This window comes from Amblyraja radiata, chromosome 5 (assembly GCF_010909765.2).
Source record: "Amblyraja radiata isolate CabotCenter1 chromosome 5, sAmbRad1.1.pri, whole genome shotgun sequence".
Taxonomy (NCBI): Eukaryota; Metazoa; Chordata; class Chondrichthyes; order Rajiformes; family Rajidae; genus Amblyraja; species Amblyraja radiata.
The window spans coordinates 103,433,736-103,446,408 of NC_045960.1; the positions used below are offsets into that span (position 1 = coordinate 103,433,736).

At 41.5% G+C, this 12,673-nt stretch overlaps 1 protein-coding gene across 1 annotated transcript in view; it reads right to left on the minus strand.

Annotated features, from left to right (window-relative positions):
* Nucleotides 1-12,673, minus strand: part of ascc3 (activating signal cointegrator 1 complex subunit 3) — a 363,313-nt gene that overhangs the window by 319,207 nt on the left and 31,433 nt on the right. The window contains exons 8-9 of the mRNA XM_033021915.1: nucleotides 12,106-12,231; nucleotides 874-1,074 (exon numbers count right to left, since the gene is read on the minus strand). Of these exons, the coding sequence (XP_032877806.1) occupies nucleotides 874-1,074; nucleotides 12,106-12,231 (327 nt within the window). The remainder of the gene's footprint in view (nucleotides 1-873; nucleotides 1,075-12,105; nucleotides 12,232-12,673) is intronic.

Sequence of the window (12,673 nt, forward strand, 5' to 3'; positions counted from 1 at the left end):
GCCGCTCCCCCACTCTTCTTTTCCAGCTTTCTCACGCCTACTTCATCGGTGTGAAGGACCCCGAACGGAAACATCACCTACCCTTCTCCTCCAGAGATGCTGCCTGACCCGTTGAGTTACTCCAGCACTTTATGTCTATCTTTGGTCAGAAAGTTTCTGACCAAAAACACCCTCCTCTGCCCATTTCCCTTCACAGATGCTGCCTGGCCTGCTGAGTTCCTCCAGCAGTTTGTTTTTAGCACATGATTCCAACATCAGTGGTCTCTTGTTCCCCCAATGAACCTGCCGAGAGATTCAAACTGCTTTGTGCCAAATAATCTTCAGATTTGTCATGGTGGTGGTGGTGTCAACATCTTGCAATTTCCTAATTTGTTTTATTGTGAAATCAGCATGTTATACCTTTTATTTTTGTAGCCAGGAGAAAGTATAGCAGGTTTCAGGTAATTTACTGCATTTTGGAACTAACTGAGTTAATTTGAATATTTGTAATTGCTTATAAATACTTCTAATATTTTGCATTTTTAAGTGCTTTTTATACAATTTATTGTTTTTTTTTAAACCTTTCATGAACATTAGTGGATATTAATAAATATTCCAGTTCCTTGAGTGCTTTAATAGTTGATTCAGCCTGGAAGATGACCTCACCAGCTACCAAGGTATTCCTAAGATATTTTCAACTGGACAGTCACCAATCAGACCGAAAATGGCCTCAGGAATCAATGTGCCCATGGAAAGGCCACTTCCAGTCATGGAGGATGGACATGTGGGGGGGGGGGGGGCAGGGCGGGGGAGCAGAACTCTAAAGGAATTCTGGACAATTAATTATATTTTTTATGCTTTTTATCCCCAGATTAAACTTCATTAAATTTGCACCTTGAACTCATCCTTTCTGATTACTCCTTGTCGAATGTTCTGGCGAATTTCATGCAGAACACAAAGCATAGCGATGTTTGTTTTCCCAGCTCCAGTCGGGGCGCAGATCAGCATGTTCTCATTGGTGTTGTAAGCTGTCTCAAATACTATTGACTGGATACGGTTCAGTTGCTTCATCCCTTTGAAAGCGATCTGACCAATCTGAAAGGTAATGCATGAAAATTACTTTAAATAAAAAAAACTGCAATTTCACAGACCAAGAAATCTCAGAATGCTGTGCAAGAAGAATGTGGTGCCTTTGAATGTAAGACACAAAGCAAGTCTACACATAAAGCATGTAATTGTGAAGCCAAACAAAACGTGACACTTTATTAAGAGATGGAGTATAATAATATGGAAGTCTTGTTCCAAGTGTATAGGGCACATTAAGAATTATCCTTAATTGCAAAGCATAAAAGATGAACATTCTAACCCATTATTGATTCCCCATTATATGTTGAGAATTTATAATTTGAATTGTAGATTATTGTGAAATGCATCTGTTCACATTAGCTGGAAATTTGTTTTAGAGTTTACAGGAAAATTAACAGTAGAGGCATATTGTTGTCACAAGGTGGATACAAAATTACATTCATACAAATAAACATTAATTACTCGATAGCACAAAGGAAGCAAATTAAATAAAACAGCACAAGATGTTTTGTGTTTAAAAAGTTGTATTAACAGTTCAAAGTAAACAATGCTAAATGAAAGGAAATTAAGGGTATGTAACCCACCCGTTTATAACACGAGTAGAAAAACTGGCAAACACAAAAAATGTGTCGAGGGCTTCCAACAAAGTCAAAGTCAATTTTATTTGTCACATGCACCCGAAGATGCAGTGAAATGAATTTGCTGGCAGCGATACACTTAAAAAGAACACACAATACATAATACAATTTAACACAAACATCCAACAGGCAACAAAGTTCAGCCAGTCCTCCTCCTTTGTTCACCCTTGGTCGGGGCCATAAACCCTCCGTAGTCGCCGCTACGGACGGCCCGATGTACAGGCCCTCTCGTCGGGATGATCAAAACTCCAACGTCGGGACGGTCAAACACACTCTACGGCTTGGAGGTCCCGAATCGACACTTTCCTACCAGAGACGGCGGCTTCAGGCCGGCGCAGGCGGTCAGAGCCCTTCTCCGGTGATCCCCGGCAAGGGATTCCAGTCTCCGGATGGTAAGTCCACGCCACGCACGCGGCTAGAAGCTCCGCAGACAACAGCCCCACGGTGCCAAAGTCACCAGGCCAGCTATCGGAGCACTGCTCTCTGGCGACCCCTGGCAAGGGTTTGCCCGCTCCACGATGGAAAAGTCCATGCTGCGCCTGCTGCTGATGCTCCGGGCCCGACTCTAGGAAAGGCCAGTCCAATCCATGATGTTAGGCCGCGAGGGAGGCGACATGGAAAAAGTTGCCTCTCAGTCGAGGTGGCGACCGAATACGGTTTCCCCCTTTCCCCTCCCCACCACCCCCCACACAAGACACACCAAGAGATACCTGAACTAACATTAGACACACCAAAAAAGTAAAAATAACAAACACGCTGCTGGCAGGGCAGCCGACTCGCAACGCCCCCACCGACATTACATGGTAATATAATATACCCAAAGATTTTGCTCTGAGACCGAGATTCTGCATTTCATATTTTATAATTTTAAGCAAACTGTTGTTATATTTTAAATAAACATAGATTGAGTTTACATAATTAAGTTTTATAAACCAGCAATAGGTGAGAATAAAATGATAAAAATAAATAAGACAGCTTATGAAAGCAAGCAAGAAATATTTTGCAAGTGAACCGATCTAAAAGTAGCAATAGTATGAATAGTACTGAAGCACTCTTCCCACAAAATTTCAAGCTTAATTCCTGCCAAGTGACTCACAGACAGACATAAAGCCAATCAGCATGGAAACTGTTCTTCGGACCAACTCGTCCATGCTGAACAAGATGCTGCATCTAAGCTAGAACTACTTTCCCGCATCTAGTCCATATTTGTACTGTAAGCATGCAGGTACAGCAGGCAGTGAGGAAAGCTAACGGCATGTTGGCCTTCATAACAAGAAGAGTTGAGTATAGGAGCAAAGAGGTCCTTCTGCAGTTGTGCAGTGCCCTAGTGAGACCACACCTGGAGTATTGTGTCCAGTTTTGGTCTCCACATTTGAGGAAGGACATTCTTGCTATTGAGAGATTACAGCGTAGGTTCACGAGGTTAATTCTCGGGATGGTGGGACTGTCATATGTTGACAGAATGGAGCGGCTGGGCTTCTATACTCTGGAATTTAGAAGGATGAGAGGATATCTCATTGAAACATAAAAGATTGTTAAGGGTTTGGACACACGAGAGGCAGGAAACATGTTCCCGATGTCGGGAGAGTCCAGACACAGGGGCCACAGTTTAAGAATAAGGGGCAAGCCATTTGGAACGGAGATGAGGAAAAACTTTTTCACACAGAGAGTTGTGAATCTGTGGAATTCTCTGCCTCAGAAGGCAGTGGAGGCCAATTCTCTGGAGGCTTTCAAGAGAAAGTTAGATAGATCTCTTAAAGATAGAGGATTGAAGGGATACGGGGAGAAGGAAGGAAAGGGGTACTGATTGTGGATGATCAGGCATGATCACAGTGAATGGCGGTGCTGGCTCAAAGGGCCGAATGGCCTTCTCCTGCACCTATTGTCTTCCCGTACTGTCCTGTCTTTGAGATCCTGCCCACTACTGTGGTGTCATCTGCAAATGTGTAGCTGGAGTTAGACCAGACTTGTGCCACAGAGTCGTGAGTGTATAGGGAGCATAGTAAGGGGTGTGAATGTGTCCTTGTATGGCACTGGTGTTGAGAATTATTATGCAGAATGTTGTGTCACCTATCTTCACCAATTGGTCCATGGGTCAAGAATCCAGCAGCAGTGTGCAGATTCCGAGTTTCAGCAATTTGGAGAGGAGTATGAATGGGATTATGGCGTTGAAGGCAAAGCTAAGATCAAAAAATAGGAGTCGGACATAGGTGTTCTTGTAATATAGATGTTCCAAAGATATAGATAGCACATAACACTTTCCATTTCAGCCATATTTTATATATTTGAAGATGAATATATTCATTACTTTTATTCTTAATTGATCTTTAAACATTCAGGTAATAACCATTGTTATGTAATGTTAATTAAGCTAGTGGTTCAGTCAGAACATGATTATTCAATATCCTGTATAGAAACATTTCTGATGCAAAAATTGAACTCAGCCAAATTTTGCAGCTATTGTAACTCGTCAACCCTTATATATCAGGAGTGCAAAGTGACAACAATTTTACATTACAATGTGCACTTCAGAAGCATTCAATTGCCCAAAGCTAAAACTACCAAGTAGAAGCAACAACCTACTACTGTGTAAAGAGCTATATGCATCACACTGGACTGTATTGATTTTCTATCATCTAGAGCACCATACCAGTTACAATTCATTCCCTTTGTATCAATTCCATTTTATACCAGGTGCCTGTGCCCTCCCGTTCACTCTAGGTGCAAATGGTCCACCAGTAATGACCCGATTAAATAAAATTACTTTCTGAAAGTTCTGATGCAACAGTGAATGAAAAGTAAGAACCTTTCTTGGCTCTTAGTAGATCGACATACATTTTTCAGACTGAATAATTCTGCTCTCCCTGTCTAATCAGGATTACTTCAAGATGCAATAAATCACAAATATGTGTAAGAAGCTAAGGGTAGAAACATCTTCTAGGAGGGGGCACCTCAGTCCTGTTATGAACCAAAAATATTGTGTATACCAAACTATTGTTATTTAAAAAGGATGATGGGAAATTAAACTAAGCGAAGTCTAGTGATACAGCACAAAACAGGCCCTTCGGCCTACCATGCGTCGCCGACCATCGATACCTAATCACACTAGTTTTATGTTATCCCACTCACTACAGGCAATTTCTAGGGGCCAATTAACCTACAAACCTGCACATCTTTGGAATGTGGGTGGAAACCACAGCACCTGGAAAAAACCTGCACAGTCGGTCACGGGGAGAAAGTGCAAACTCCACACATACAACAACTGAGATCAGGACCAAACCCAGGTCACTGGCGCTGAGGGGGAGCACAAAACCAGTTGTGCAGGGCACTGTAAAGGTAAGTTAAAGGGTGCATTAGAAAGAAAAGTTGATTGCAAATCAGAGTTAATAAGAACAAATATAGCTATGTATGGGATTTAGAATCTAGGACTATTCGCACGATAAGCAAGAGATGATGTTGCAGGAAAGCAGACCCACAAAGGAGGGGTGGTTGTCTGCAAGAAGTATTAGCCCTGTCCCACGGTACGAGTTAATTCCAAAAGCTCTCCCGAGTTTGCCCTGATTCGAAATCGGAGATTTACGGTAACGGCCGCTCGTCGGTACTCGGGGCTCTCGTGGACATTTTTCAACATGTTGAAAAATCTTCACGAGTCTTCCCGTGCTTACCCGCCGTTAGCGAGTCTTCCCGAGTACCTGCCGTTAGCGTTACGAACCGCTAAGAGACGTCTCCGAGCTTTGATGTACCCACTACGTTCATTCTCCGTGCTTACCACGAGTTTGATTTTTTTTATACTCGGGAGAGCGCTTGGAATGAACTTGTACCGTGGGACAGGGCTTTAAGGGGCAATTGCTGTCAGGCTAGTCCAGAATGAATCAATAACTAATGGTCATAATCCCTAATTAAGAACAGGGTCTTGATTATTTTCTTGTGCAACTGTAGAATCTGAAATAACTATTGTAACCTGAATAGTCAAGAATCAAGAGCGTTATATTGGCATAGTTCCCAGATAGAACAATGAAATTCTTACTTGCAGCAGCACAACATGTACACAGTACACTGTAAAACAATAAAACAAGAGAAAAAAAGTTCAGTGTGTACATACACATACTCACACACATACAATGCCCTCCATAATGTTTGGGACAAAGACCCATTATTTATTTATTTGCCTCTGTACTCCACAATTTGAGATTTGTAATAGAAAAAAGATCACATGTGGTTAAAGTGCACAATGTCAGATTTTAATAAAGGTCATTTTTATACATTTTGGTTCCGCCATGTGGAAATTACAGCACTGTTTATACACGACCCACAAACAATAATAGTGAAATAATAACAATAATAGTCTATGCAGTTCAGAGCTTAATTGAGGTTGTAGTGTTTAATAGCCGAATGGCTTTAGGGAAGAAACTGTTCCTGAACCTGGACATTACAGTTTTCAGGCTCATGTACCTTCTTCCCAAATAATTTATTATCCTGTAAGATTTTGGGGATAGGAGAGCATTCCAAAGTTCTCTTATAATTACTCTCCATTATATCCTAAAATTAACCCAATTTTGAGATATTCCACGTGATTACATGATATTTTTGTTGTGTAATGTCCCTAAATGGCACTGATACTGCTGACCCATGCAATAGGGTGGCACAGTGGCACAACAGAAGAGCTGCTGCCTTACTCCCGCAAGAGACCCGGGTTTGATCTCGACTACGGGTGCAGTCTGTACGAATTTGAAATGTTCTCACTGTGACTGCGTAGGTTTTCTCCGGGTGCTCAGGATTCCTCTCACACTACGAAGACGTACAGGTTTGTAGGTCAATTGGTTTTGGTAAGTTGCAAAAATTGGCCCTAGTGTGCAGGATAGCATTAGAATGCAGGGTGATTGCTGGTTAGTGTGGACTCAATGGGCCAAAGGGCCTGTTTCTGTGCTGTATCTCTGAAGGCTAAAGTCAATGTGTCAGTGTATTAGGAACTGTTTTAAGTAGTTTAGAAGAATGGATCAGTAATTAAAATCACAAAACAATATTTAGGTTTCAGCAATACCTAACAGCATTTTCTGAAACTTAAAGGTCTCCTTTTGGAATGTGTATTTTGTTTTTACTTGTAATTTTGAATGTCAAAAATGTGAGTACTCCAATCCCACTGAGGCATGCAATCAAGATATAATTCCACCAGTAATGTGGATAAAGTGGATGTAGCCTGAGTAAAGTATAATGAACATTACTTGACAGGTGAAACAGTGGCAGAACAATGGGTGACTATTGATAAATAGAGGTTTCAAGTGCAGGCTGGGCAGGGTTCACAAGGGAAAAGATGGAGAAAAGCAAAGCAGAGATCCCCAGACAAGAAAGGAGATGCAGAAAATGATGAAGTGGATGGAAATTGTGAAAATTAATGAGAACAAACAGGCTGGCTCTGCATAAAATAAGTAAGGCATCTAAGCTCAATGGAATGCATCTTGGGGGGAGATGGAAAATAGCTTGCAGAAATCTGTCTTTCCTGTCCAGGTACAGGGGAAGTGCCACAGTATCATGAACTTTTTAAAATTGAAAGTTTCTTATCATGATCTGGAACTCAATGATCTAACAGCAGTTGCCAATGGTAAACTAAGCACATTTTTTAATGCTAAAATGACTCAGATTAGAACAACGTTCAAAGAAAAAAAGCTCTTTCACCAGAAAATAGTGTCTTAGAAATCAAAGAGAGAAGGTGTAAGAAAATGAATAAGGAAGAAGATGATAGTTAGGAGCAACATGTACTCCTTGACAATTGATAGTTGTCATTACTGATAGATGTGATACTGAATATAAAAAGGGAATGGTAGGTGTTGAATAATTACTTTGCACCATTTTGCAGCAGGGTGGCGCAGTGGTAGAGTTGCTACCTTACAGCGCCGGAGACAGTTCGATCCTGACTACTTGTGTCGTCTGTACAGAATTTATACATTCTCCCTGTGACCACGTGGGTTTTCGTCCAGTTTCCTCCCACACTCCAAAGATGTACAGGTTTGGTAGGTTAATTGGCTTTGGTAAAAAATAAAAAATAAATTGTAAATTGTGCCTAATGTGTAGGATAATGCTAATGTACGGGGATCGCTGGTCGGCACAGTCTTGGTGGGCCGAGGAGCCTGTTTCTGCGCTATATCTCTAAACTAAATTAAATTTATAGCAAACAAAAAGGAGTCATAGAATCAATAGGCCTTTTGACCCAATTCATCAATGTCAATACCTCTACCACTTCCTCTGGCAGCCTGTTCAATATACATAATGGCTTCTGTGTGAAAAACAATGTTCCTCAGGTTCCTTTTAATTCTTTCCACATAACCATACACCTATGCCCACTACCCTGGGGAAAAGACTGTGGCTATTCACGTTATCTATGCCTTCATTTTATAAAACTATGCAACATCAGCCTCTAAATTTCCAGGGAAAAAAAACCACCAAGCCTATCCAGCCTCTTCTTATTACACAAATCTCCCAAATTAGGTAACATCCTTGTAAATCTTCTTGCATCATTTTTAGTTCAATGAAATTCTTCTGTAGCAAAGTAACCAGAACTGTACACGTTATTCAAAATGTGGTCTTGTACAATTGTAACATGCCATACCAATTTCTGATGAAGGCAAGCATATCGAACATCATCCTCACCATCGTCCAGCTGTGTCATCACTTTCAAGCATCTAAGTACTTGCAACGGGCCTTATTGTGCAAGTCCTGCTCTGGATTGTCTTGCCAAAATTCAACACGTCATGTTTACCCGAATCAAACTAGGTTTGGCATTCCACACCCATTGGCCCAATTGATCAAGATCCCGTTTTAATAATGAATAAGCTTTTTCACTGTCCACTCTATTTGGATTTTAGTGTCATTCACAAACTTACCAAACATGCCATTAACATTCACATCCACATCGTTCTGTTAAATCTCCATGTTTGCGGATGACACAAAGCTGGGTGGCAGTGTGAGTTGCGAAGAGGATGCTATGAGGCTGCAGGGGGACTTGGATAGGTTGGATGAGTGTGCAGATGCAGTATAATGTGGATAAATGTGAGGTTATCCTGTTTGGTGGCAAGAACAAGGCGGCAGATTATTATCTGAATGGTGTAAGAAGGAATTGCGGATGCTGGTTTAAACCGAAGATAGACACAAAATGCTGGAGTAACTCAACGGGCCAGGCAGCATCTCTGGAGAGAAGGAATGGGTGACGTTTCGGGTCGAGACCATACTCCAGAATGGTGTAAGATTAGGAAAAGGAGAGGTGCAATGAGACCTGTGTGTCCTTGTACATCAGTCACTGAAAGTAAGCATGCTGGTACAGCAGGCAGTGAAGGTTGGCCTTCATAGCGAGAGGATTTGAGTATAGGAGCAAGGAGGTCCTACTGCAGTTGTACAGGGCCCTGATGAGACTGCACCTGGAGTATTGTGTGCAGTTCTGAGCTTCTAGTTTGAGGAAGGACATTCTTGCTATTGAGGGAGTTCAGCGTAGGTTCACCAGTTAATTCCCAGGATGGCGGGACTGACATACAATGAAAGAATGGATCGACTGGGCTTATATTAACTGGAATTTAGAAGGATGAGAGAGAATCTTATAGAAACATATAAAATTATTAAGGGATTGGACAGGCTAGAAGCAGGAAAAATGTCCCAATGTTAGGGGAGTCCAGAACCAGGGGTCACAGTTTAAGAAAAGGGGTAGGCAGTGGAGGCCAATTCATTGGATGTATTCAAGAGAGAGTTGGATGTGGCTCTTGGCGCTAACGGAATCATGGGATATGGGGAGAAAGCAGGAACGGGGTACTGATTCTGAATGATCAGCCATGATCATATTCGGCTCAAAAGGCCGAATGGACTACTCCTGCACCTACTTTCTATGTTTCTATGTTCAAATAAGTAATGAACAACAACAGACCGAGCATCAATCCCTATGGCACTTCACTTGTTACAGGCCTTCAGTCCGAAAAACAACCTACACCCAACATTCTGTCGCCACCCTTCAAGCCAACTGGTCATCAACTGGCCACCCTGGATCCCCTGTGATAGCATGCTGAATACCCCAAAGTAATTAACACAGGAGAGTATTGCGCATGCCCTAACCATAATCTCTCGGCGGTATTGGTACACACCATTCCAGTTTAAGAAAAGTGAGAGAATGAATCCAGGGACCCATGTCAATAGATCATCAGACCTTTAAGAGTAAAGTAAACGAACATCATGTTTTTTTTCCCGTTGATAAGCCTTAGCCAAAATGGATTTATGAATAAAAGATGATGAACCCAATTTTTTTTGGAGAAAAACCATGGAATAATTTTGCATATATGCGGACTTCAGAGTTAAAAATGTCATATTTAATGCAAATTACTAACCCAATTGGAAAATTGGATGAGCAGCAAGACATTTTTTATGTCCTTTCACACAATGTGGGAGCTGCTAGCAAGACTAATTAAGGGCCTGTCCCACTATGGCCACCTAATTTGCGGGTTTAGAAGAGTTTGCGCTCGCCACAAACTCGCAGCATGGTCGACACGTGGTCCTAGGAGGTCACTGTAACTCACCTTCATGCTCGAGAGGTTCCAGCATACTTGCAGCCTCAGTTTGGTCGAGGAGAATTTTTTATAATGCTGAAAAATTGTCCGCGAGTAAAAATTGGTCAGCATGGGAAAAATCGATATTTTTTTACATGTAGGTTTAGTCGAAGTCATAGTAGGTCGGCATGTTATTATAGGTAATCGAAGGCAATCGAGGGTAATCGATGGCTACAGCATTTGAGCTGTAGCCACTCGTAGCTTGTCGTAGTTTGTTTTCAGTGTAGTCGTCTCAAGTCGGAGGTGGTCGTCTTTACTTTCCACAATTTTCCTGAGAGCATCGGCGAGTAAATCGTAGATAGTCGAAGCTGGTCTTCAACATAGTTGAAGGAGGCCGAAGGAGGTCTTCTACATGGTCGTAGGAGGTCTTCTACATATTCGTAGGAGGTTCTCTACATAGTCAAAGGAGATCGTTGGAGGTGTTCTACTTTGGCGATACAACAAGACCATGACACTCTCGTAAACTCGCAAATTAGGTCCTCATAGGCCCTTAAAGGTTTATTGTTGAGAAAGTTGTTATCCATATTACTGAAGCACTGTAGTCCACTCAAGTAGATTCCTAGCGCTATTAAACACACCACACTAAAAATTTGACCCAGCCATAATGAAGAAACAAAAATATATATTCAACAGTGTTATTTATTTCTCTAGCTTCTGATATACAGCATTTCATTTATCTCCTCCTATCTACAATTCCTCCAGACATTTTACCACTAGTTTTCATCCAGTACCACCACACATTGCATCGTTCAGAGCTAGATAGGGCTCTTAAAGATAGCAGTCAGGGGATATGGGGAGAAGGCAGGAACGGGGTACTGATTGTGGATGATCAGCCATGAGCACATTGAATGGCGGTGCTGGCTCAAAGGGCCTACTCCTGCACCTATTGTCTATTGTCTATTCAATCTCCTGTGGTCTCAATTCATACATTCTTTTCTGTCCTCTCCATTCCACCCAATGTGTTTCCTGCAAGTTTGTAAGATCTTAAGTGATAGGAGCAGAATTAGGCAATTCGACCCATCAAGTCTACTCCGCCATACAATCATGGCTGATCTATCTCTCTCTCCTAACCTATTCTCCTGCCTTCTCCCCATAACCCCCGAAACCTGTACTAATCAAGAATCTATCTATCCCTGCCTTAAATATATCCATTGACTTGGCCTCCACAGCCTTCTGTGGCAAAGAATTCCACTGATTCACCACCCTCTCACTAAAGAAATTCCTCCTAATTTCCTTCCTAAAAGAACGTCCCTTAATTCTGAGGCTATGACATCTTGACCTAGATTCTCCCACAAGTGGAAACATCCTCTCCACATCCACTCTATCGAAGCCATTCACTATCCAGTACATTTCAATGTGGTCCCCCCTTCTAAACTCCAGCAAGTACAGGCCCAGTGCCATCAAACGCTCATCATATGTTAACCTACTCAATCCTGGGATCATTCTTGTAAACCTCCTCTGGACCTTCTCCAGAGCCAGCACATCCTTCCTCAGATATGGTGCCCAACTTGTGCCCATTTGTTTATTTCTAATTGAACCATTCCCCAGTGAAGCAACCAGAATTGCTGAATTTCTTCAGCAAATTCTTATTTCTTGATCAATCTAATGGCTAGAATAAAATTGAATTAATACCAATGGAAGGAGTTAAAGATCTCCCCATGTACTATATGGCTAAGAAAAGCACTAGTGCCAGTCTGCGTAGAACATACCAAAATGTCAATTTGAAGCAAAAGTGGTACTGTTATTTCAACAATGTTAAAGCATATTCATTTTGTAAAATATCACAGTATATGGTTTGAAATATAGATCAATGTAATTATCACCTCATCTAAACTCCTGATTTCAATCAGTTTCTCCTCAATACCAAGTGCCATGGGTTGTATAGCAGGAATAGCCACTTGTTCGTAGATTTTGTTATTTTCACGCTCAATGCCTTCTGGAAGAAACAACTGTACAACATTAAATCACATTAGCATATGAACAACTCAAAATGGATTCATGGAAGTATCAGATACACAGAATACCTAAATACTGCAGAAAAAAAACATACAATACATCTGATATACTTCATTTTCACGGACCACAAATACAAAAATTAAAACAATAATAAATGATCAGTGCAATATGAATTCACTCATACTTTCCATAGCATAAAACTGCATGGACAGTTGAAGTGAAAATAAGACAGGGTAGACAGTCGAGTATTTCAGGAGGTGGGTATTTCACTGGGTTCGTGGATACTCCTGATAGAGGCACTCAGGGTTCTCAATATCATCTCTACAGGAGGCGATATAATACATTCCTCGAGATCTGAGAATAACCTTAAAGCGCTTTCTCACGGGGCGACTTGACGCAAGATGTAACCAGAGTGAAGTGGTCGTGGTCTAGCAC